At 39.5% G+C, this 20056-nt stretch overlaps 1 protein-coding gene across 3 annotated transcripts in view; it reads left to right on the forward strand.

The window, feature by feature from the left end:
- SMAP1 (small ArfGAP 1) overlaps positions 1-20056 on the forward strand; it is a 93260-nt gene that overhangs the window by 11839 nt on the left and 61365 nt on the right. For all 3 annotated transcript variants that reach the window (XM_052686346.1, XM_052686355.1, XM_052686364.1), the window contains exons 2-4: positions 12890-13023; positions 13703-13788; positions 17615-17690. In XM_052686346.1, the coding sequence (XP_052542306.1) occupies positions 12890-13023; positions 13703-13788; positions 17615-17690 (296 nt within the window). The remainder of the gene's footprint in view (positions 1-12889; positions 13024-13702; positions 13789-17614; positions 17691-20056) is intronic.

A 20056-nucleotide genomic window follows, 5' to 3' on the forward strand; every position in this document is an offset into this window, starting at 1 on the left:
GGGACTTTGCAGTTTTTTTCTTGAATGACTTTACTTGCCATGAAGCAGTTTCATCTTACTTGAGAAGACTCAGCCAACTTGGATTTGAATGGGTATCTAATTTCATACTTGTCTTTGTTTACACTGGTCTGATCATGTGGTATAGAACTAACCTTTATTTTGTGTTCTGCTCTTGCTCTGTTCACTGTTGCTTTCCATTAGGTTTTATTCATATATATGAGTGTGTACGGCCAAGTAGTCCTGCTTGCTGACACTGTATTTGAGCTGGTCAGGAGTACCTGGGTTCCTATTTTGTTTCCACCTTAGCCAAAACAAATAAGAGTTCATCTGTGATCATCCCATTAGAGGAGCTGGTTGCTTTTGTGCTGTGGGGTCACTGTGTGAAGAAGAGGAGGAACTTAGAGGTTCAGAGAGCATCGTAGTGCTTCAAGTCTGTAGCTTTGGGTATGGAGAGCATACTGTTGCTCACAGATATGGTGACATGTTTTATGGGGGATGTGAAAAATTGCCCAGGTCAGCATGCTGGCTGTCTCAGTTAACCCAGACCTTCAGTTGCCCTTTATCTCTTGAGGAAAGGTATTTGCTTCCCGCAGACTGTTCTGACATGTGGCGGGTAGCTTAGCCCTTGTCAGAGCAGAACCTGGACAGGAGGTTGATGCTGAGGGGCAGTGTTGCCAAGCAACTAACTGCAGCTGGGATTTGGTAAAAACGGTTCTGTTTCTCAGAGCTATGCCTGTCTCTGATTTTTGTGGAAGAAAATGGATATGCTGATGAGGGCTGAGGAGCTGTGCTTCCTTGCATGGCTGGGGAAATGATTTTGGTTTTTTTATCTGATCAGTGTTTGGTTATTGATTGCCATACCCTTCGGAACAGGAATTTTTAATGCAATTTTAGTGAAGTACTTAAACAGTTAAAGCTTTATGGCATAGGACTTCCTTAGTAGGATGAAAGGCTGTAGTAGTCCTATAGGAATCTCTGCAAAAGGAAGTGGAAATGATTCACTGTGTGTAACCTGTTCTTCCTGAATGCACTGGGACTCGCAGGTAGATTCAAAGTGAGGTAGTGAGTGGTTACTGGGGTGTAGTAATAATGTTAAATAAGCTTTTTAGGAAACAAACAAAAAAAAAAAAGTAGTTTTTCTCTTGTGTCACATAAATGTGGTTACAGCAAAGAACACTGCTTAACAGGAAATTTCCTTCCACTCATGTTTAGCTGATAACATGGTACATTTGTGTGTTGATGTTCCAGCATGACAGACAATCATTTTGCCAAATTCGTTTGAATTGTATTTCATCTAATGTCATCTCAGAGAAGAAACTCCATAGTTTCATGAAACGAGAAGATACCTTTGAGAGAAAATGCAAAGCTCATTTCAGCTTTATCTGGGGTGATATGTTCTGATTAGATATAAATAAGTTTTCTCTTTTTTGGTTTTGTTAACCATGGGGTGGTCAAATACCAAGTTGTTGAAAGGTTATGGGAACATACCTTAGAGGTGTTTAAGACAACTGAATAAAGCCCTGAGTAGCCTGATCTAATTAGAAATGCTTGCAGCATCAGACTGGTATGAAGGACCTCATGAGGCTTATTCCTAATTTTCACTTAAATTACTTTGATTTTCATTCACTGGCTGAGCAAATACAGCAGCTGTATCTCTTAAAAAGCAAGTGTTAAGCATCTCGTAAAGCAGTATTTGTACCACATGTTTTGTGGGTTGGTCCCGAGAAAAGCTTGGTTCTCTCTTGTTTCTTCCCTTGTTCTTTCCTTAAGTTCATACCTTGAAGTGCACAGCACGTGCTGCTCTGGAGGTTAGTAATATTGTTACAGGAGATTTGGGGATTATCCAAGAGTGGGATGGCATTTATCTAGTAAGAAATTCCTGTGCCTGAGCTACAGTGTGTTGCTGTAGCCCCCTACAGTAGCTCAGTAGAAGATAAGAGTGAGTGGTGCAGCATTACTGTCTGCATACTTTGTTTAAACTGCAGAGGAGGTGAGCAAAAGAAAATAGGTATGTATGTGGGGAGAAAGATGGGTGAGTATACTGTTGTGGTGAATGGATGTTATGGGTAATGCCATTAGCACTCAGCTACTTGCTTGTTGCCCCTTGGGACGGAGGAGAGAACCAGAAGAGTAGAAGTGAGAATACTCATGGACAAAGGTGGTTTAACAAACAAAGCAAAAGCTTCATATGCAAACAAGTCAAAGTCACTGAAAAATTATGGGGAAGGTTGTCCTGGAGGATATTGAAAGGGTAATTTAAGAACAAAGCTGTTATCTAGCGTAGTCAACATGAATTCATCAAGGGAAAATCCTGCTTTAGTAATCTGACTACCTATGATAGTCACATGCTTGATAGATGAAGAGCAGGTAGTGGATGTAATCTTTCTGGATTTCAAACCTTCACAGTATCCTTCTGGTCAGACTGTCCTACTCTGAGTTGAACAAATCCATGCTGTGCTGGCTGATGAACTGGCTGAATCTCAGAACCCAAAGGGCTGTAGTAAATGGGGCTACATCTGCCTTCTGGACAGTGGTGTTCCCTAGGGCTCGGTACAATTGCCAGTTCTGTTCAGCATTTTCATCAGTGTTGAAAAAATGGAATGAAATGCATCCTCAGCAAGTTTGCTGATGATACTAAATGAGGAGATGCTGTTAACTCCTTTGAATAACAAGAGAACTTGCAGAGGGATCTAGATACCTTGGAGCATTGGACAGTCAGCAACAGCATGAAGCAAGTGCTGGGATCTGCAGCTGAGATGGAGTAATGATGGATGCAGGTACAGACTGGGAGATGAGTGGCTGGAAAGCAGGTCGGCAGAGAGATCTGAAGGGTGCTGGTGACAGCAGGTTTAACATGAGCCAGCATTGTGCTCTGGCAGCCAAGAGGGCAAACAACATTCTGGAGTGTGTTAAATCAGCTGGTCAAAGGGGTGATTCTCCCACTTATATGTTGGTATGACCTCCTCTTGAATATTGAATTCAGTTCTGGTCTCCACAACATAAAAAGAATGTTATGGTCTGTGAAAACATCTAGAGAGGGCACCAAATCTGGTAGTAGGGCTGGCATGTCCCTCCTGTGAGGAGAGGCTGAGAGCGTTTGGGTTGTGTCCAGTCTGGAGAGAAGAGGCTGAGAGGTGACCTTACTGCTCTCTAGCTCCCTAAGGAGAGGAAGCAGAGGATGTGCTGCACGCTGCTCTCTAGAGACTGATGGCACCATGCCTGACAATGTTCAAGAGACATTTGAGCTCTAATACCCTCAATAATATGCTTAAACTTCTGGTTAGCCATGAAATGGTCAGGCAGTTGGACTTAGATGGTCTTTGGAAGTCCCTTCCAATTAAACTGTTCTATCATAACATAAGGTATTTATTTACTTCTTCCTGTTGGCTGGCAGATGTTTAGCCATTTCTAGGAAAGCAGGACTTCAAATGTAATGGTTAATTGGAAGACATGCCACAGTCACAGATATCCCCCAACTTCCTCCTCCTTTCCTCAGCTTTTATTGCTGGGCTGATTTCATATGCTATAGGATATCCTTTTGGTCTGTTTGGGTGAGCTGTCCTGTACCTGTCCCCACACAAAGTCTTTTAATCCTGCAGTCTCCTTAGTGGCAGGGCAGCATGAGAAATATAAAAGACCTCTGACACAACTCAAACATCGGTGTGTTATCAACACTGTTTTGGTCTCAAATCCAAAACAGCAGCACAAGATCTGCAATGAAGAAATTCAGTATGCTAGAGAAAGTTGGTACAAGAGAGTGGCCAGTGTGAAGGCTTGAATTTGGCACTCTGCTTTGTATCTACAAACTTCAGTCTCTTACTAGAAAACAGTGCAGAGAGAAAATAGAGGTTCACGTGGGGAGGTTATGGTGGTGCATTTGCTGGCTTTGTAGTGCAGCATAAAGAAGGAGGGAGAGCATCTCCAGTGCATGAAGTCTGTGTAGAGGCTGGTGTAGTTCAGGGGGTGCTTTCTGGACAGTTTCCTTTTCAGTTGTATTTATATATTATAATGTATTATTATGCATTATAGAGAGGAGCTAATTAATACAACTACTGGATAGATAATCTGGTAGATAAAGTTTATCTTTCACTCTTGTTTATTTATAACAAGCAGACTGTATTATACATTTGTGCTGCAAGCAAGTCTTATTTCTGAGGTTTTTGTCTTGATTAAAGAAAGAACTCAGCTGCTGGCTGAGGCTTTGCAGCAGGTGCTGGTGGGACCTTTGTGTTGTGCTGGCTGCAGAGGGCACTCGCTGTGTCCCAACAAAGTAGCACAGATTTACATATATGTGTATATATATATATATGTAGTTCTTATCAGTGGTACTTTCAATGCTTTGCTATTAACCTATGAAAACATTTTTGTAAGGTCACAGTTCCCTATGTTTTTATTTCTGCATATGAAAGGAATATAAGTTGTTCACTTAAAAACAGTAAGCCTTTCAGTAGTTCCTTGCTGACAAGGGAAAAACTGTAGTCAGGACCAGTTCCAGAAGCCTCTTACTGAAATGTGAAAATGCAACATAACCTTGTCTTTACAGAAAATACCAGATGCTGCTAAGAGGAAGTGAGTGCTTGCACACTTCTTTTCTTGCAGCTTGAACTCTGACATGAGCAGTGCTTTCTCTTTGAGCCAAGAGGCTGAATGAAATCAGAGCTCTGCTCCTTAGCCAAATCCAGATTTGATTCCTGAGGCTGCTGGCCTGTTGAATGTGACCAGGTTGGCACCTGTGACAACATCTGATGTAAAAGAGCTGTGACTTTACTTTCCAGAGGGTACGCTGTGGTGTGCTGCCATTCTGCAAGAGTGAGAGCACTGCTGTGGAAACATCCCATATACTCTGCTTATGCTCTCTGTTTGTGCTGGGTGAGGAGCTCGAGCTGGCAGGCAAAGTAGCTCTGTCAGTTCTAATAGCTGGTTGTGGGCCTGCTTGCCTGGAGATGGTGAGAGTGACTGGGGAAATCTGTGATGGGACGTACTGAGTTTGGAAAGTGATGCTTTAAGGGAAGATTTATGACAAATCACTGAGATAAAAATGACATGTTGTTTTTAAAAAGTGTTAAAAACATTCCTAATGAAAATATTGTCATCTTATAGATAGGGTGTATAGGAGACCTTGTGATATTTCGGGGAACAAATCCTCAAAAAGGCCATCTTGATCTCAGTTTTTTCCTAATATCACTTGAATCAGTGATGTATGGGATGTGTGTATGTGTATTAGTTCACACTGAGCTTGGAATACTGTACTTTTATTGTTTGATAACTTAGATTTCATGTCATATGATCACCTAATCTTTGGTAAATTTTTTAATTTTTTTTTAGTTTTGGACAAGCAAACATCTCACAGTCTTATTCAGTCAAACTCATGTTTCTAATATGTGACTGTTACCGAGGCTGAAATATTTTGGTTCCATCTGTTGTGTCCTTGTTGTATTACTTGAATATATCCTAGAGTTAAAGTAGTTATAATTTGGATTTTAATTTGTTATTGTTGAAGCTGTTTGTGATTATCAAGTAAATCAACTGTGTATACTAAATTTTGTGGCTTAAACAGAACTGAAAACTTCCATTCTAGTTGAGGCCCCCTTTTATATTGTATGTTGTGGAAATAGGGTACTGACTGCATTTGAAACACATTAAACAATTATTGCTGCTATTGAAGTAGGTGTTAGTGGGCTGAAATGGAACAGGCTGATTGGGATTTCACTGAGTTCCAGGGGAAAGGACAGCCTGTGCAGGGAGACAGTACTTCTGTGTGGCTTTTGCAGTTAAGATGGCTTTCATGAAAATTGGTTGTTCAGATGGAAGAGACAAAGTATTGGGAATTCTGTCCTTGAAACTCTACAGCAATTACCAGATTTTGGCTAAAAATAGCCGCGCTATGCATCCAAGTCTTGTTTTTCCAGTGTTCTTGCAATAAATCCTGAGCTGTACAATTCTCAGCCATTACCGAGCTGAGCTCTTAGCAGTGTGTAATTGCTTTTATTGCTGACCTTCAGCACGACCTCATGTTGCTGAGTTCAATTTTATTTAAAACTACCAAAAACTGCTCCTTGTGTTTGAAGTCTCCCCAGGCTTTTCTTCATGTAGCAAGTTTTAAGTTTCTGCTTGAATTCTGGCCTTGATTATGTGACAAAACCGCTGAAAATCTTGTTTTGGGAAGAATTCCACTTCAGAGAAGAGCAAGAGATTTCTACTGACTACTTTAAATGAGGTGATCTTTAAGGTCCCTTCCAACCCAAATTGTTTTATGGTTCTGCATATTCGTTCAAGCTACAGATATTCATTGCCTTTTTTATTTAAAAGAGCATTTTGTTGCCTATGTAGTAGATGTTCACGTCTGAAAGGCACATGAAGGCAGTGCTTGGATAAAGCACGGAGGTAAAGAATGAATTCCTCCTCTACTGCATAATGTAAAATGAAAAAAATGAGCGTAATGTGGGGAAACGGAGTGACATAAAAATGTGCTACAGGTGAAAATCAGAAACTAAATGAGTGGAACAGATAGTAGGTAAATAGTCTCATATCAGTACTTTCTAAAGACCAAAGACTCAAGGTCTTTGAAGAACATTTTATTTAAGAGTAAAGATTCTTGTGGAGTTGTTCTTGCACAGTTTCTTAGCTGAAAGATCTTTAAAAATCTTGAAGACCTCACATGTTCTTTCTAAGAAGGTCTGGTTTTTAATTCATTAAATCTGACATTTTTCTTCCTGGCTTCTTCCTCCTATTTTGAAGACTTAACTGATTCAGTAGACCTTATTAACACTGCACTTAAGGTTTTTGTGTGTTTGTTCTGGGGTGTTTTTTCTTGCTGTTTGTTTTTGAGCACGTGTGACGGGTTACACACTGTAGGAGATGGTGAGTAGGATTCCAGTTCTTTCGGGAGGACTGAGCAGCTTCCAGTGAAGCTGGTGAGAGATCTTTGAAACAGCAGGATTGTACTGAAAATACTTGACTGTATGGCTTTTGAGCATCTTAGTCTCCCCTTGGCCTAATCTCTGTCTCTAGTGTTTTGACAGGAGGTATTCAGAGGAGTCGCTTTGGTTCTGCTTGTGCTTTTGTTCTTCCCTGTTGCCCCATGGAACTCGTGTTAGCCATTCTTTTTCATGAAATCATAGGCTGTCCCAAGTTGGAAGGGAGCTTCAAGGATCAATCCTGGTTGCACATATGACCACTCAAAAATCAAACTGTGTTTCTGAGAGTATTGTCCCAATGCTTGCTGAACTCTGCTAAACACAGCTGCCTGTTTGTTTTCCTTTCCTGCTCTGTATCTGGTGTATAAGAATGCTTGCCTTCTGTTGGTGATCTTTATCTGGAACTCAGCTTGGATAAATGTTTCCGGAAAACTTTGATTGATAACTCATTAAAGTCTCTAGCAGAAGGGTGCTTGTGCTGTCTGAATACACTGAGAAGTAATGCAGAGAGCACTGCATGTCCGTACACTGATAGCAGCCTCTGGGATTTTGGTATATCTTTGGCAAAAAGGTGACTTTTGTAGGAACTGGCTGGCAATGAGCAGACCAGTAAATCTTCTTGCAGTTAACTCGCTTTTCCACAAGATGGAGCCAGTTATTCGACAAATAAAGTGTCAGCCGGTGTTTCTCCTATTTGGCAAAAGAGAAGGGAATTAAAGTTACTACCGTGGATTTCCTGGTCAGAGCAGAGTGAAAGGATAAATCACAGAATTGTGTCTGGCAGAAGATGTAGGTGATGTTGGCCCCAGATAAGTTTGCTACAGTTTATTTTGAGAATGCAAAGCACTGAGTGCACTGTCATGTGTAATTGGTTTCCTTCCTTGTAGAATTGCAACTCGGTATCTGTAGGGATGTAGAGCATAAGCAAATTGAAGTGTAATACAAAAACCACTTGGATGTGGTGCTCAGGGACATGATTTAGCAGAGGGCTGTTAGAGTTAGGGTAGTATGGTTAGGTTGTGGTTGGTCTCGATGATCTTCAAGGTCTTTTCCAACCTGAGCGATTCTATGATTCTGTGATTCTAAATCTTATTTAAAGTGAAAACCTTGACAAGCTTTTGTCACTGACATCAAGTTTTAAATAAGGAAAACTTACTAATTTCCATGCTACCTATTTAAAGGCACATAGTCCAAAGGATTTAGAGTAGCTTGTTGAGATGTAAAAGAGCCACCTTCCCTTTGACAGTGAATGCAGAAATGTAAGGCCACATCCTTGTGCGTTTTACTGCAGTTCTCACCTCTTTGCTCTTTGTAAGTTAAGATGTTCAGTAAGTGTGGGCAGCACCTCTGCTGCAGCCAAATAAATATTTCCGTGTTAACCTGCTACTCCAGCAGCTGAGCAGGTAGTGGTGGTGAAGGGAAGGAAACTTAAGCCCTAGGCTTCCTGTAACAGATGTACTTTGGCTTGTGTTTTCTTGTATGATGCACTAAACCAGACTCAGCATTGTCTTTGCTGTTGTTGTTGCCTGAAGAGTTAGATTAGCTGTACCCACAAAAACTTGTATGTATAAGTTGCAGTTGCATTAGTTACATTAACAGGGAGCATCAGCAATGCTGGTATTTTTTATTGCTGCCTAATTGATCTACTTTCTAATATGAAGGAAAAGAGCATTTTGCCCAATGTGAGCTGTAGGAATAGAGAAGAAAGAGATGTAAGGGGCACATTAAAAACATGCAAGGAACTAGTCCAGTTTTGATATTTCTTCCCATATTATTTAAAGTGATAGCCCAAAAAGGGAAAAGTGCAAAGATTCTGAAATCTGTTTAGAGAAGAGCGTGTGGTTCAACAGAGTATCTAAAAATGATGCTTGCTGATCACAAAATTCACCCTCTGAAATGCATTTTGTAATACAAGAGTGTTGTGTGAAGATGGATAACTTTTTCAGCAGTTTAAAAATTGGGTTTAAATCAGCTTCCTTGAAGACTTGTGTTTAAAATTTGTCATGGACTTTCAAGGTCTTTATGTTTAGGCTGAAAAAAGCTCAAGTCTGATTTTGAGATGTTCTCATCTTTTCAGTAGCTGGAGATATTTTTGCGAATAGGGAGAATGTTGTGCACGATAACAGTAGTGACAGGGAAGTTTACTGTAAGTGGGGAAAAAAACCTCTCTTCAGCATGTTTCTTAAATTTACAAGTTATCTGTCAATTCTGAATGCTGAAGATAGGCCAGAAAATGCTGAGTCTTGTGGCTGTGTCATTCTGAAGCCTCAATGGTCCCTTAAATACTCAACTGTATCACAGTTGGGGCTGTTCAGGAACTCAAGGTTGTGTAACCATGGGTTCCTCCTCTTCCCCCTGGGATTTTACTGCTGAGCTCACAGTGGTACAGTGCGTGTGAAACTGACACAGCTGCAGGGCTGCTGGGAAGAAAGCAAACTATTCCAGCCAGACCCAGTACAGTGGGAAACACCACTTGTGTTTCTCCATTTAGGACATTGGAGAATCTTGATTAATTTATATGAACATATAAATATCTCAAATAGAGGGTTTTTTTGTTAAGATTTTACAGGTTTTTTTTCTCAGGTTTGTCAGTACTGTTACACTACTTAGTCTGCTACTCTGTTGCTTTAAGAAGTTTAAGAAGTTTTATTTCACTAAGTTATTTCTTAAATAAAGTTAATGAACATCTGAGAATAACAAAACTGTTCCTTTTCAAGAGAATAGTAACTATGGTATGTTATGATTTCACTGTTTGCTAACAAAATTTTAGGTTAGCAATCTTCGACCCAACTTATTGTAATAGACCTCAGACATGTAGAGCCCCCATTCTGATTGCATCTTATCAAAGGAGCATGTATGCATATGGGATACGATAGCTGAAAAACTCTGAGGAACAGGGAACTAGGCAGCTGGCCTGAAGAGCAGTGCCTAGCTCACAGACCGATGGGATGTGTAGTTGTAGTAGTCCAGCCACGTTTACAAATAATATGTACACAATGATAGTGGCAGTGTGAGCACCGTGAGGGGCAAAAATACGATACTCTACAGATAAAAAATATGATGCGTAGATACTACAGATAAATGAGTCCTGTCATCGTAGTAACACAGTGAGGGTGACTGTATTAAGCACCTGCATGAACAGTTACGTTATCTATAACAGGGTGGCTAAGGAAGTATGTAGAGTAAGTTTTTTGCTGTATTCAACAACTTTAGCTGAAACTCGATTAATATTTTGAGGCAGGTAGCCTGCAAAACTCCCTTCTAGTATGCTAAAACTAGTGTGTGTTGGTAGTGGGGTTTTCCTGTGCTCTAGCTATGTATGTAGTCCTTGGTGGGGTGGGGGAAATGATAGATCAAGAGGTTGCTGGCTTTTGTGCTGTTCCAATATTTGTATTCCAAATAGCCTTACTGTTAGTTCTTACCTAACTAGAGTTAGTTTCCCCATTGAAGATGGAGTGTAGTGTGGTTTGTCAATGTTGGTTTCAGTGAGTAATTGTTAGCTCTCTTGACCCCTGAAATCTAACTTTATGATGGTAGCAATTACTTCTAAAACTGCCAGATATCTTAATACTTACGATTTTGGAGGTCAAATAGTGAACATAAGGTAGTCTGACTTGCTGAGATCATGAACAAGACAAATTAAAAGCAAAGTGTCTACCCAGAACATAACTATTAAGTGGAAAGCCTTCTGCAGTAAAGACAGGGCTGTGTGAATGTGTGTTGGGATTTTGTACAGCGATTCCAAAGAATGGAGGCTAACTGAAAGGATTTCTTTCTTCCTTGTTTTGCTAATGCTGAACAGTGCTTGTGCACTGCCAAGACTTTTCCCATCTTCCTCCTCTCAAGTGAGAGAGGTGAATGGACAAGAAACTGAGAGGAGACAAGCAACTGCTGACACTGACTGACTATTCCATTACCAGTGTTGTGTTGTGCATTTAAAGTTCAAGGGTAAGAGATGGAAGCAGGGACATTGGTGTTCATGGTGTTATTTTCCAAAGCAGCTGTAAGGCTGAAGCCCTGCTTTCCAGCAGGTGGCTAACCTTCTACCTGCTGGTAGGAGGTAATGAGTAGATCCCTCTTCCTGCTTTGCTTGTGCGCACAGCTTTGATTTCACCTGCTAAACTGTCATTATTTGTAAGTTTTCTCACTTTTCCTTTGCCTTCATTCTGTATCACAGAAGAGCGAGTGAGCAACTCTGTGTTAGGCTGTCTGTTGTGGATTGATTCTAGCCAGTCCTAATCTAAAGATAGGAGAAGGAGGCACGACTTTCTAGGTCCAAGGAACGTATTTATATACTGCATTAATTATAATAATGCACAGTGCTTCAGTTATGGTTGTGGTCTGGATGTGCATCTGTCCTTAACAAGGGGGAAGATAATTGCTCTAAACCCTTTCCATCTTTTTCACTGTGCTTTCCTGCTTCTGACAGTTAATTATTTAATCGCTTTATTCCTTAGTGTTCAGAACTTGATGGAGTTTAAAGCAGTGCCTTTAAGGCTGGTGGTGTTGAGAGGTGAGATAAAAAAAAAAATGAGTTAAGAGAATATCACAGAATATCACAGAATCACAGAATATCCTGAGTTAGAAAGGATCCCAAAGGATCACTAAGTCCAATTTCTACTCCACACAGCACCACCCAAAATCAAACCCTATGTGTGAGAGTATTGTCCAAATACTGATTGAACTCTGGCAGCTCGGGGCCATGTCCATTGCTCCGGGCAGCCTGTTCCATGCCCACCAACCTCTGATGCAGAACCTTTCCCTGACCCCCAGCTCTCCCTTTCTTGACACAACTCCATGCCATTCCCTCAGGCCCTGTCACTGCCCCTCCGCTCCCTGTGAGGAGCTGCAGTCGCCATGAGGCCTCCCCTCAGTTCCTCTGCTCTGGGCTGAGCAAACTGGGGACCTCAGTGCTTCTCACATATCTTCCCCTCCAGACCCCTCGCCATCTCTGTAGCCCTCCATTGGATGCTCTCTGGTAGTTTTATGTCGTTCTCATATTGCGGTGCCCAGCCTTTCACGCAGCGCTCAAGTTGAGGCCACACAGTGCATAGCGGAGGCTATTGGTCTTGTTTAAAGTTCATGCAGTTGGTGATTGCCAAGTCCTCTCTTTTGTCAAGATCTTTCTGCAAGGTATTTCCTTCCTCAGGGGAGTCAACAGCTCCTCCTGCCTTAGTATCATCTACAATTTTACTTAATATGCATTTGAGTCTTGAGTCATAAATTGCACTCAAAAAAAAAAAAAACCTTGTAAAAAATTTTAAAAGGCATTTGACTTGAAATTACTGCAGTCAAAGAACCCAAGTGGAGCTAGACTTGATTCTCTTACAGGTGTGTTTGGGATTTCAGGACAGCATACTGTATGTAAGTCTGTCTCATCATGCCAGCACAGCTGAGAAACAATGGTAAAGTTCATAAATTGTCTGGATGCTGGAATACATCATGGGTATTTTGATCATTTGACTTTGTAAATGCCTGTATAATTGCTCCCCAAGAGCTCGCGTGCTAGTGTTTTGGAGTCTGTGCGTATATAGGTATTAAAGGATTTGTTTCATTAATATAAGATTACTCTGCATTTAATTTCAAGCTAGTTACACATGCTTTTCTTAGTAGGTTTTTAATTGGAGAGAAAGGGGTATCTTCTGATTTTTGCTGATCTTTGCAGTTGATGCGTAGCCATATAAAGCGTTATTCGAAGCGTAAACAAAATCTTACTGCTACTCATAAGCCAGCTTCTAAAAGTTTCTTTGGGGTGTGTTTTCCAGCTAACTGAAATGTTATATGATGCTAGTTTTAAGTAGAAAGTCATAAATAAAATGGCTGACCACATTAGCAGTAATTAGATGTCTTGGAGAAGGAGCTGTCAGCCTTTTTTCAGATGTCCTTTTGTTTAGAATAGAATAATGCAAAAGAAAATCGTCACAGTATATGGAATTTTGAAATTAACTACTATATTTTCACATTTCTCTTAGGTCCACGATGGGCTTCATGGAACACTGGTGTTTTTATTTGCATCAGATGTGCTGGAATACATCGAAATCTTGGGGTCCATATATCAAGAGTCAAATCTGTCAACTTGGACCAGTGGACATCTGAGCAAATACAGGTAAAATGCTGATGTGTTTTCAAATTGGAAGGAATTCTAGGAATACTTTTGAAAGGATTGGGTTTATCGTGTTTTACAAGCAAAGGATAGAGGCAGGAGATATACAGTGATTTTCAAATGTTTTAGGGCAACTGTTCAACAAGATAACTTACTACCTCTGCACAGACAGGAGAATTACATGATCAAAAAAAGATACCTGTGGTTTTTAGGAGATGTATTTAAGAGTATTCTACCTTCCCTTCCTTTCAAATGTGGTTCTATATTAATGAAGTATTGCATGTTCTCTTTAGATCTTCTGATTGTAAGCAGAGGATGTCCTTTATAGACAGTGCAAGAGATTTTTCAGTTTTCATTCCATGGGACTGAACAGATTTTAGTCAGCTATAACCAATTCACAAATACGTACTATATTATTTAAACAATTTTGTGAATAATTTTGTTACGTAATTTGAACTCCTCTCAAGCGAGGATCAGAAATACTCATGATCATAAGAATCTGTGGTATGCTGAATGAGTTTGAGAAGCTGAAGCTTGTTAAGTGCAATAATAGTGGGACAGTAAAGTACTTTAAAACCTGCAGCGTCATTCAGTCACACCTTTAGCTTTCTGACTGTATCAAGTAGATACTTGGAAATATGCAAGGGTCATGAACTAACTGTTTTCTACAACATTTCCTTAGTGCATGCAAGAAATGGGAAATACTAAAGCAAGACTACTCTATGAAGCGAATCTACCAGAGAACTTTCGAAGACCTCAAACAGATCAGTATCCTTTTTGCTTTAGTTTTCATATTGAAATTATTTTAAATGCAATTTAGATGTTATTACTATTTCAAGAAAATTCTCCATTTGGCAACTCATTATTTCATTGATACTGGCATGTAAGAAAAAGCAGTAGAAGTTGGGAACAGTTCAGAAAAGGTTTAAATTGCTTCAGTTATAGCAAATCTACTTTGCAATGAGATTTGGCAAGCCTCATTTATTTTTACTGTCAAAAGAAGTGACTGCATAAATCCCATATATGTAGGAAGTTGGAGCGATACCAGGGAGCTCTCAATTCTGTCTTTGTCTTGAATAACTGCCAGCTAAAGTTAGAAGAATTTGAACAAGGTGTAATAAGCTGAGTGGTAATGTAAAATAAGTCACTGGATCTTACACAAGTGAAGAACAGATTTCTTTCTCCAGATTAACTGTATGGTTTTCTGAAGTTGCAGTGTATGTACTCTGTGAACTGTATGAGCACAGACGATTAGCATGGGAATTTCTGAATAAACCAGACATCTGTCAGCTGCCACTTATGCTGGTGTGTGTTTATCACCAGGTATCTGGAAGAGGAGGGGTTGGAGTAAAAATTATCTGCCACAAATAATTCATTTTCTTCAAAAATAATCTTTCTGAAATGTATGGAATCGGTTGTAAAGCTTATAGTAGTGTTAATTTAGATTTGAATTAGCTTCTGATTTAGTGATGGTACTCCACAGGTAGGATTTGCTTCACTTGATCTTACTGGAACTCTTCATTATAATGAGATCTTAAACCTTACTGTTAATCGAGCTGAATCTTGTCTTGCTCTCATAGGTCTAATATAGGCTATGGAGGCTGACAAACCGACTTAGCTTTAACTGGATCTGAATTTTCTCCATCTCTATATAAAAGCAATTTTGATTCTTCTGTTTATTAGATAGTATGCTTGACGTGCTATGTATCAAGAGATTTTCTTTTAAATGGTTGCAGGCGTAATTATAATGTGCATTTGAGCAAATCTGACGAGTTTCTGATATTCCAGTAACTTTTGAGTTAAATGTGCCTAGGCATAATTAAAACAAACAAACCTGGAACTACATAGCACAGTAGTTTTCCAACTGTAATACTGTAAAACTTGATATCTATCATAAGACTGAAGTGCTTAGATTAAAACTTATTTAAAACTTGACGATGTACATTTTGTACTGCAGCTAACTTGAATGTAATGGTGTTATTGCAGGAGAACTAATAATGCTGTGCTTGAAGCTTTTGTTCCGAGTAAAGCCAAAAGTAGCTTTGTTGCACAGTAAATCTCTGGCAACTGAGAAAATCATCACTTTTGCCTTTCCAGGCTTATTTAAAACTTTTGGTTAACACTGGAGATAATAATTTAGTCTTTTGTCAGTTTCTAAAGGTGACATTTTAAACTGAGTTTATTTAATTTCACGTCCTCTTTATTAAAAAATACAGTACTGGGAAAGAGGATGGTGACATTTTCTGGTTTAACTCTCTTCCTTTCAGTTTTGGCAGCTGTATAGCTGCTTGACATTGGTGACAAGCTGCTGTGATACAGATTTCTTTGTGCCATTCATTTTTGATGTTTTGTATCAGAATAAAATCATCGTTGTCTTGCAAGTATTCTGCTTGTTAACATTCATAATATTCTGAATCATCTTTTGGGTGAACTGTGAAAACCCATTGCTATATATTGATTGAATTTGTATATATTATTCCATGCTAGCTTTTAGTTTCCTGTAGTACTGGGATGTACTCATACTTCTGCTTTTGAGGAAGCTGAGTGGAGACATAGGAAACTTAGAGGAGGAAAATCTCTGATAAAAATCCCCCAGTCACTTCTAGTTCTTTACCACAAGACTGACCTTTCTGGGCATGTTTTCATCTTCTCTTGTGCCTGGCAGGAGACCTCTGAGAATCATCTTGATGTTTGTATGTGGGCACTAGTTTCCTCTTGTTTGAAAGTATTTTTGTTCCAAGAGCAGGTTAGATCTTTTCTTTTGGTCTCTTCATTCTTTTTTTGCCTTTGAAATCAGATTTGGCATCTGTGTTAAATTCTGCTAATAAGAGCTCAGGAGGTTACTGACCAAAGGAAACTTTGTTGGTGTTCAAAAATTCATGTATGTTGATGTGGGTTACCTTGAATGCATAATACACAACTGAATACCCCAAAGTAATAGCATCCTGAAAAAAATCAACCTTGTGAAACTTGAAGACTTCTGATTGTGTTAATACTTTTAAAATTCAGACTTTATAACTGCCCCATATATCAAGTGTTCAGTCTGGGAAACTGGAAAAAAAAATTTCTCCCTCTTGTCTTCACACTTAATTTATGCATTACAGCAAGTAATTTGTAATGCAAATTGAAAATAACATTTCTGAGGTAATTCTGTTTATTCTTAATTAAATATGAAAAATTATGGGTACTGCATACTCTGTGGCTTCCATTCATCTACTATTTATTTTTTACCTTGATTTTGGGCAAAATGTCAGTCCTTCAGTACGTGTGAAGAGCCACATGTATATAGCTATCTTAAGGCTGATATTTCGGAGTGCATGAGGTACTCTGTAGGATGCAAATACATTTGAAAAGAGGTATGAAAGTGTAGGGGAACTGTGAGGTCAGGGCTTGAACTGGTCACTGAGCACCTGGTGAAGGGGTGTGATTGGCCCAGGGAACACAGGTACGTTGTTCCACAAGAAGAGGTGGGCCCAGGATGGAGCTATGCTGGGTTCATATAAGGGCCAGCCACTAAAGGGAGAGTGTCTGTCGGGTCTAGGCTGCTTTCTGACAAGTAGTGCTGAAGAGAAGAGAGCCCCTTCGCGACAGCTGTGTGAGTTGTATTCTTCTTTCTGGATATGAGTACTGGTCTGCCTGTGAATACTTTACTTGGTGTTGCCAAGAACCTGTCAGAAGCAATTTTGCTTCTTCGTAAGCAGTACAGAAAGAATATTTTGTTATTGCAGCTTTTTATGAAGCAGGTGTTTAGGTGGTGCTTGCACACCACTTGAAACTGTTATTGTTGAAGATAAAATTTGATGTGCAGAAGGAAGGAACTGAGTGTAGTGAGCTCCCTGCTAATCTTAAGAGATTGTGAATGGAACTAAAGTATTTTTGCATTGACTGAGGGGAAAAAATATGCAATGAAAAGATGCAATGAACCTCAGCTTCCATAGTTGAAACTTTGATTTCAAAATTGGATGATATTGCTGAACAGATTAGTTAAAATTTATTTTACAGGTACTGCAGAGTCAGCATTAGTGAAGTTAAAATATTCACTCTATTTTGGATGAGCTGCTTTAGTGGGCTGAGATAATGCTTAAAGAAAATAGCTAGTGCCCTATCTGTGCTTGAGCTAATGAGTTGTATGTTCTGGTTTCAGTTATGTTTGTGCAACTTCTCTGTTCAAATTGAAAAACAGAGATATACATTTCTTTTGAAGAGCAAGTGTTTTTTCCAAGTTATGATCATAAACTGTGCTTTAATTACTTGCTCTACATGAGTACCTTTGTTGCAGGTTTTTGCAGTGCTGCAGCTTATAAATACTAACTGCAAATATCATGGCTGTGGAACACTTGGCTACTTCTAGTATATCCTTCTGATATTGTTTCATTACACGATTAAACTGATTAATTTTCTGCAGTGAAAGGATGCACTTTTTTGATGATGAAGTAGTAACTCTGTAGAGTGCTTTCTGTTTTGTTGTTTATTATTTATTGTGATTGAGTGAACAGAATTTGCTGCAGTTCCTTGATCTGAATAACCCGTCTGCCTTTTAGGTTACTGGTGCTGTTTTCTGAACACATGTTTTCCTTAAACTAGCTATTTTCAGAGCCGTGGAATTTTTCATCAGGGATAAATATGAAAAGAAGAAGTATTACGATAAAAATGCAGCTAATGCCTTCAATGTAAGTAAACATTTTTGCTAAGAATTCTGTCACTTTTACTTGAAAGTTACGTGAAAGAAATATAGAAAACATTACCTGTGTTAAAATGTCCTTTGTGTTAGAAAACTTTCTGATACAGTAATAAATGCTTTCTTTTATCTCTTGAAATTTGATTCCTACATCCTTCAAGTACAATGTGCATTGTCTGTTACACTTGTAACAGCAAACCGTTATGACCCAAGCAATAGCTTTCTTCAGAACTTGTGTATTGTGGTGTTCTGCTCTTTTAGTGATGGATAGTTCTTTAACAGTACGCTTGGGAGTTCTTTCTGTGCATCTCTTTCAGTGTTACAGGAATAAAATGGGATTACTGTTCCTGTTGTCTTTTTACTCGTTCTTTGTAGTACCTTGATGAGAGATTTGAAGATGTTGTAGGTCCCTGTTCTGTGGGTCTTGTCGCTCTGCTAAATGCTAAAACCTTGCTTCCAGTGAGGTGCACTGTGACAGCAAACATGGGCAATAAGACATACTGGCTGTTTAATCCAATAGCTTTTGTGTGTTTGCCGCAGTAAGCTGATAAGTGACTTTCTTACAAAGCAATTTTAAAATGTAAGCTAGAATCACAAAGGTTTAAAGAGGCCTCCAAGATCACCTACTTCAACTGTCCATTTACCTCCAATATTTCCCTGCTAAACTGTGTCCCTTAGTACAACATCTAAATGTTTATTTAATGCTTCTAGAGATGGTGACTCAACTGCCTCCCTGGGCAGCCCATTCCAGCTGCCAGCTTCCCCAGGAGAATGCACTGTGGGAGACAGTGCCAAAGGCTTCGCTGATGTTTAGGTAGACTATGTCAACAGCCCTTCCTTCACCCACCAGACAGGTCACTCAATCATAAAAGGAAATCAGGTAGATCACACAGGACCTGCCTTTCATGAACCTATGCTGCCTGGGTCTGATCCCCTGGTTCTCCCACACGTGCTGTGTGATCTCGCTCAAGATGATTTTAATGAAGTACAGAGTCTTACTATTTTTCTTGATACAGCTGTTTATGGAGCATAGAATCTGGTTCATGCTTCTTAATTTTTATACGCATATATGTATGCTTAAACTCTTATATGTCTGCATTATTTAAGTATGGCCTAACACAAAACTTATTGGTCAACCTGACTATTGAGTGAACTTTGTTAGAGAATGAGTATCAGGATGGGAGTAGAGACTGGGTATTTATCCTACCTTTGCCATCTGAGAAAGTGGGTCTTTGAATGATATTTTTATTTTAGAAGGTTTGAACAGCTGCAAACTAGGGAAGTCAAGAGAAGCTCTTCCGAAGTAGAGGGAAGGTTACTTCATGTAAGCTACAGTTTACTGCTGTTTACTTTGATCCCAAAGTAGAAGATGATTTTAAACAATTTGTTGCCATGCTTCTTTAAAAGACTTCCAAGGTCATTTTAAACAGTGAGCCTAGCTGTTGAGTGTGACAATCTACTTCTGCTTTAGTATATTTGAATTAGTAATCAGATTTTGCTTATAGTACTGCAGACTAATATAAATTGTTTATTTGTCCTAGCATTAAGAATAGAATCCAGAAAAGCTGGAGAGATGAATGTTACTGCTGACTAGGAAACAGCATTTTATTTCATTTTGCCTGAGCTTTTCTTTCATTGACTTTCATAAATTGCATAATTTGTCTAATATAGGAACACAATCTGATTTTGAAATACTTAAACAATAGATGAGCCCTGCAAATTCACACAAGTGTGGTGCCTGCCTCCCACCCTGCTACTTGTTTTCATCGGTTTTCCTTGGCTCCCAGCCCAGCTCTTACGCACTTGTATCTCTATGTTGTTCTGTGATTATCTTTTAAGTGAGCCTTGAACTGACAGGAAAGAGGAAGAAAAGGTGGAGGTGGGTGTTCTTTTGGCATGTCCAGTATGCTTCTTTCCTTCTCCTGGATGTGTTAGTCAGTGAGGAAGCAAAGTGACAGAACAGGCGTCTGTGGGCACAAACCAGAACATTGGAAGTTCCATCTGAACATGAGGAAAAACCCCTTTGCTGCAAGGATGATCAGGCATTGGAACAGCCTGCCTAGAAAGGTTGTGGAGTCTTCTTCTCTGGAGATATTCAAGACTTGCCTGGACATACCTTCCTCTGCACTGTTTAAGCAAGGAATTGGACTTGATGATCTCTAGAGGTCCCTTACAACCCCTGTGGTTCTGTGGTGTGTGTACTATCATTTCTATAAACAAGTCAAACAGGTGCAAGAGCAGGCTCACCAGGCTTTGGGGTTGCTTTCCTTAATCATAGAATGACAGAATGGCCTGAGTTGAAAAGGACCACAATGATCATCTAGTTTCAATCCCCCTGCTATGTGCAGGGTCACCAAC

Source organism: Tympanuchus pallidicinctus, unplaced genomic scaffold (assembly GCF_026119805.1).
Source record: "Tympanuchus pallidicinctus isolate F22 unplaced genomic scaffold, pur_lepc_1.0 scaffold1, whole genome shotgun sequence".
NCBI lineage: Eukaryota > Metazoa > Chordata > Aves > Galliformes > Phasianidae > Tympanuchus > Tympanuchus pallidicinctus.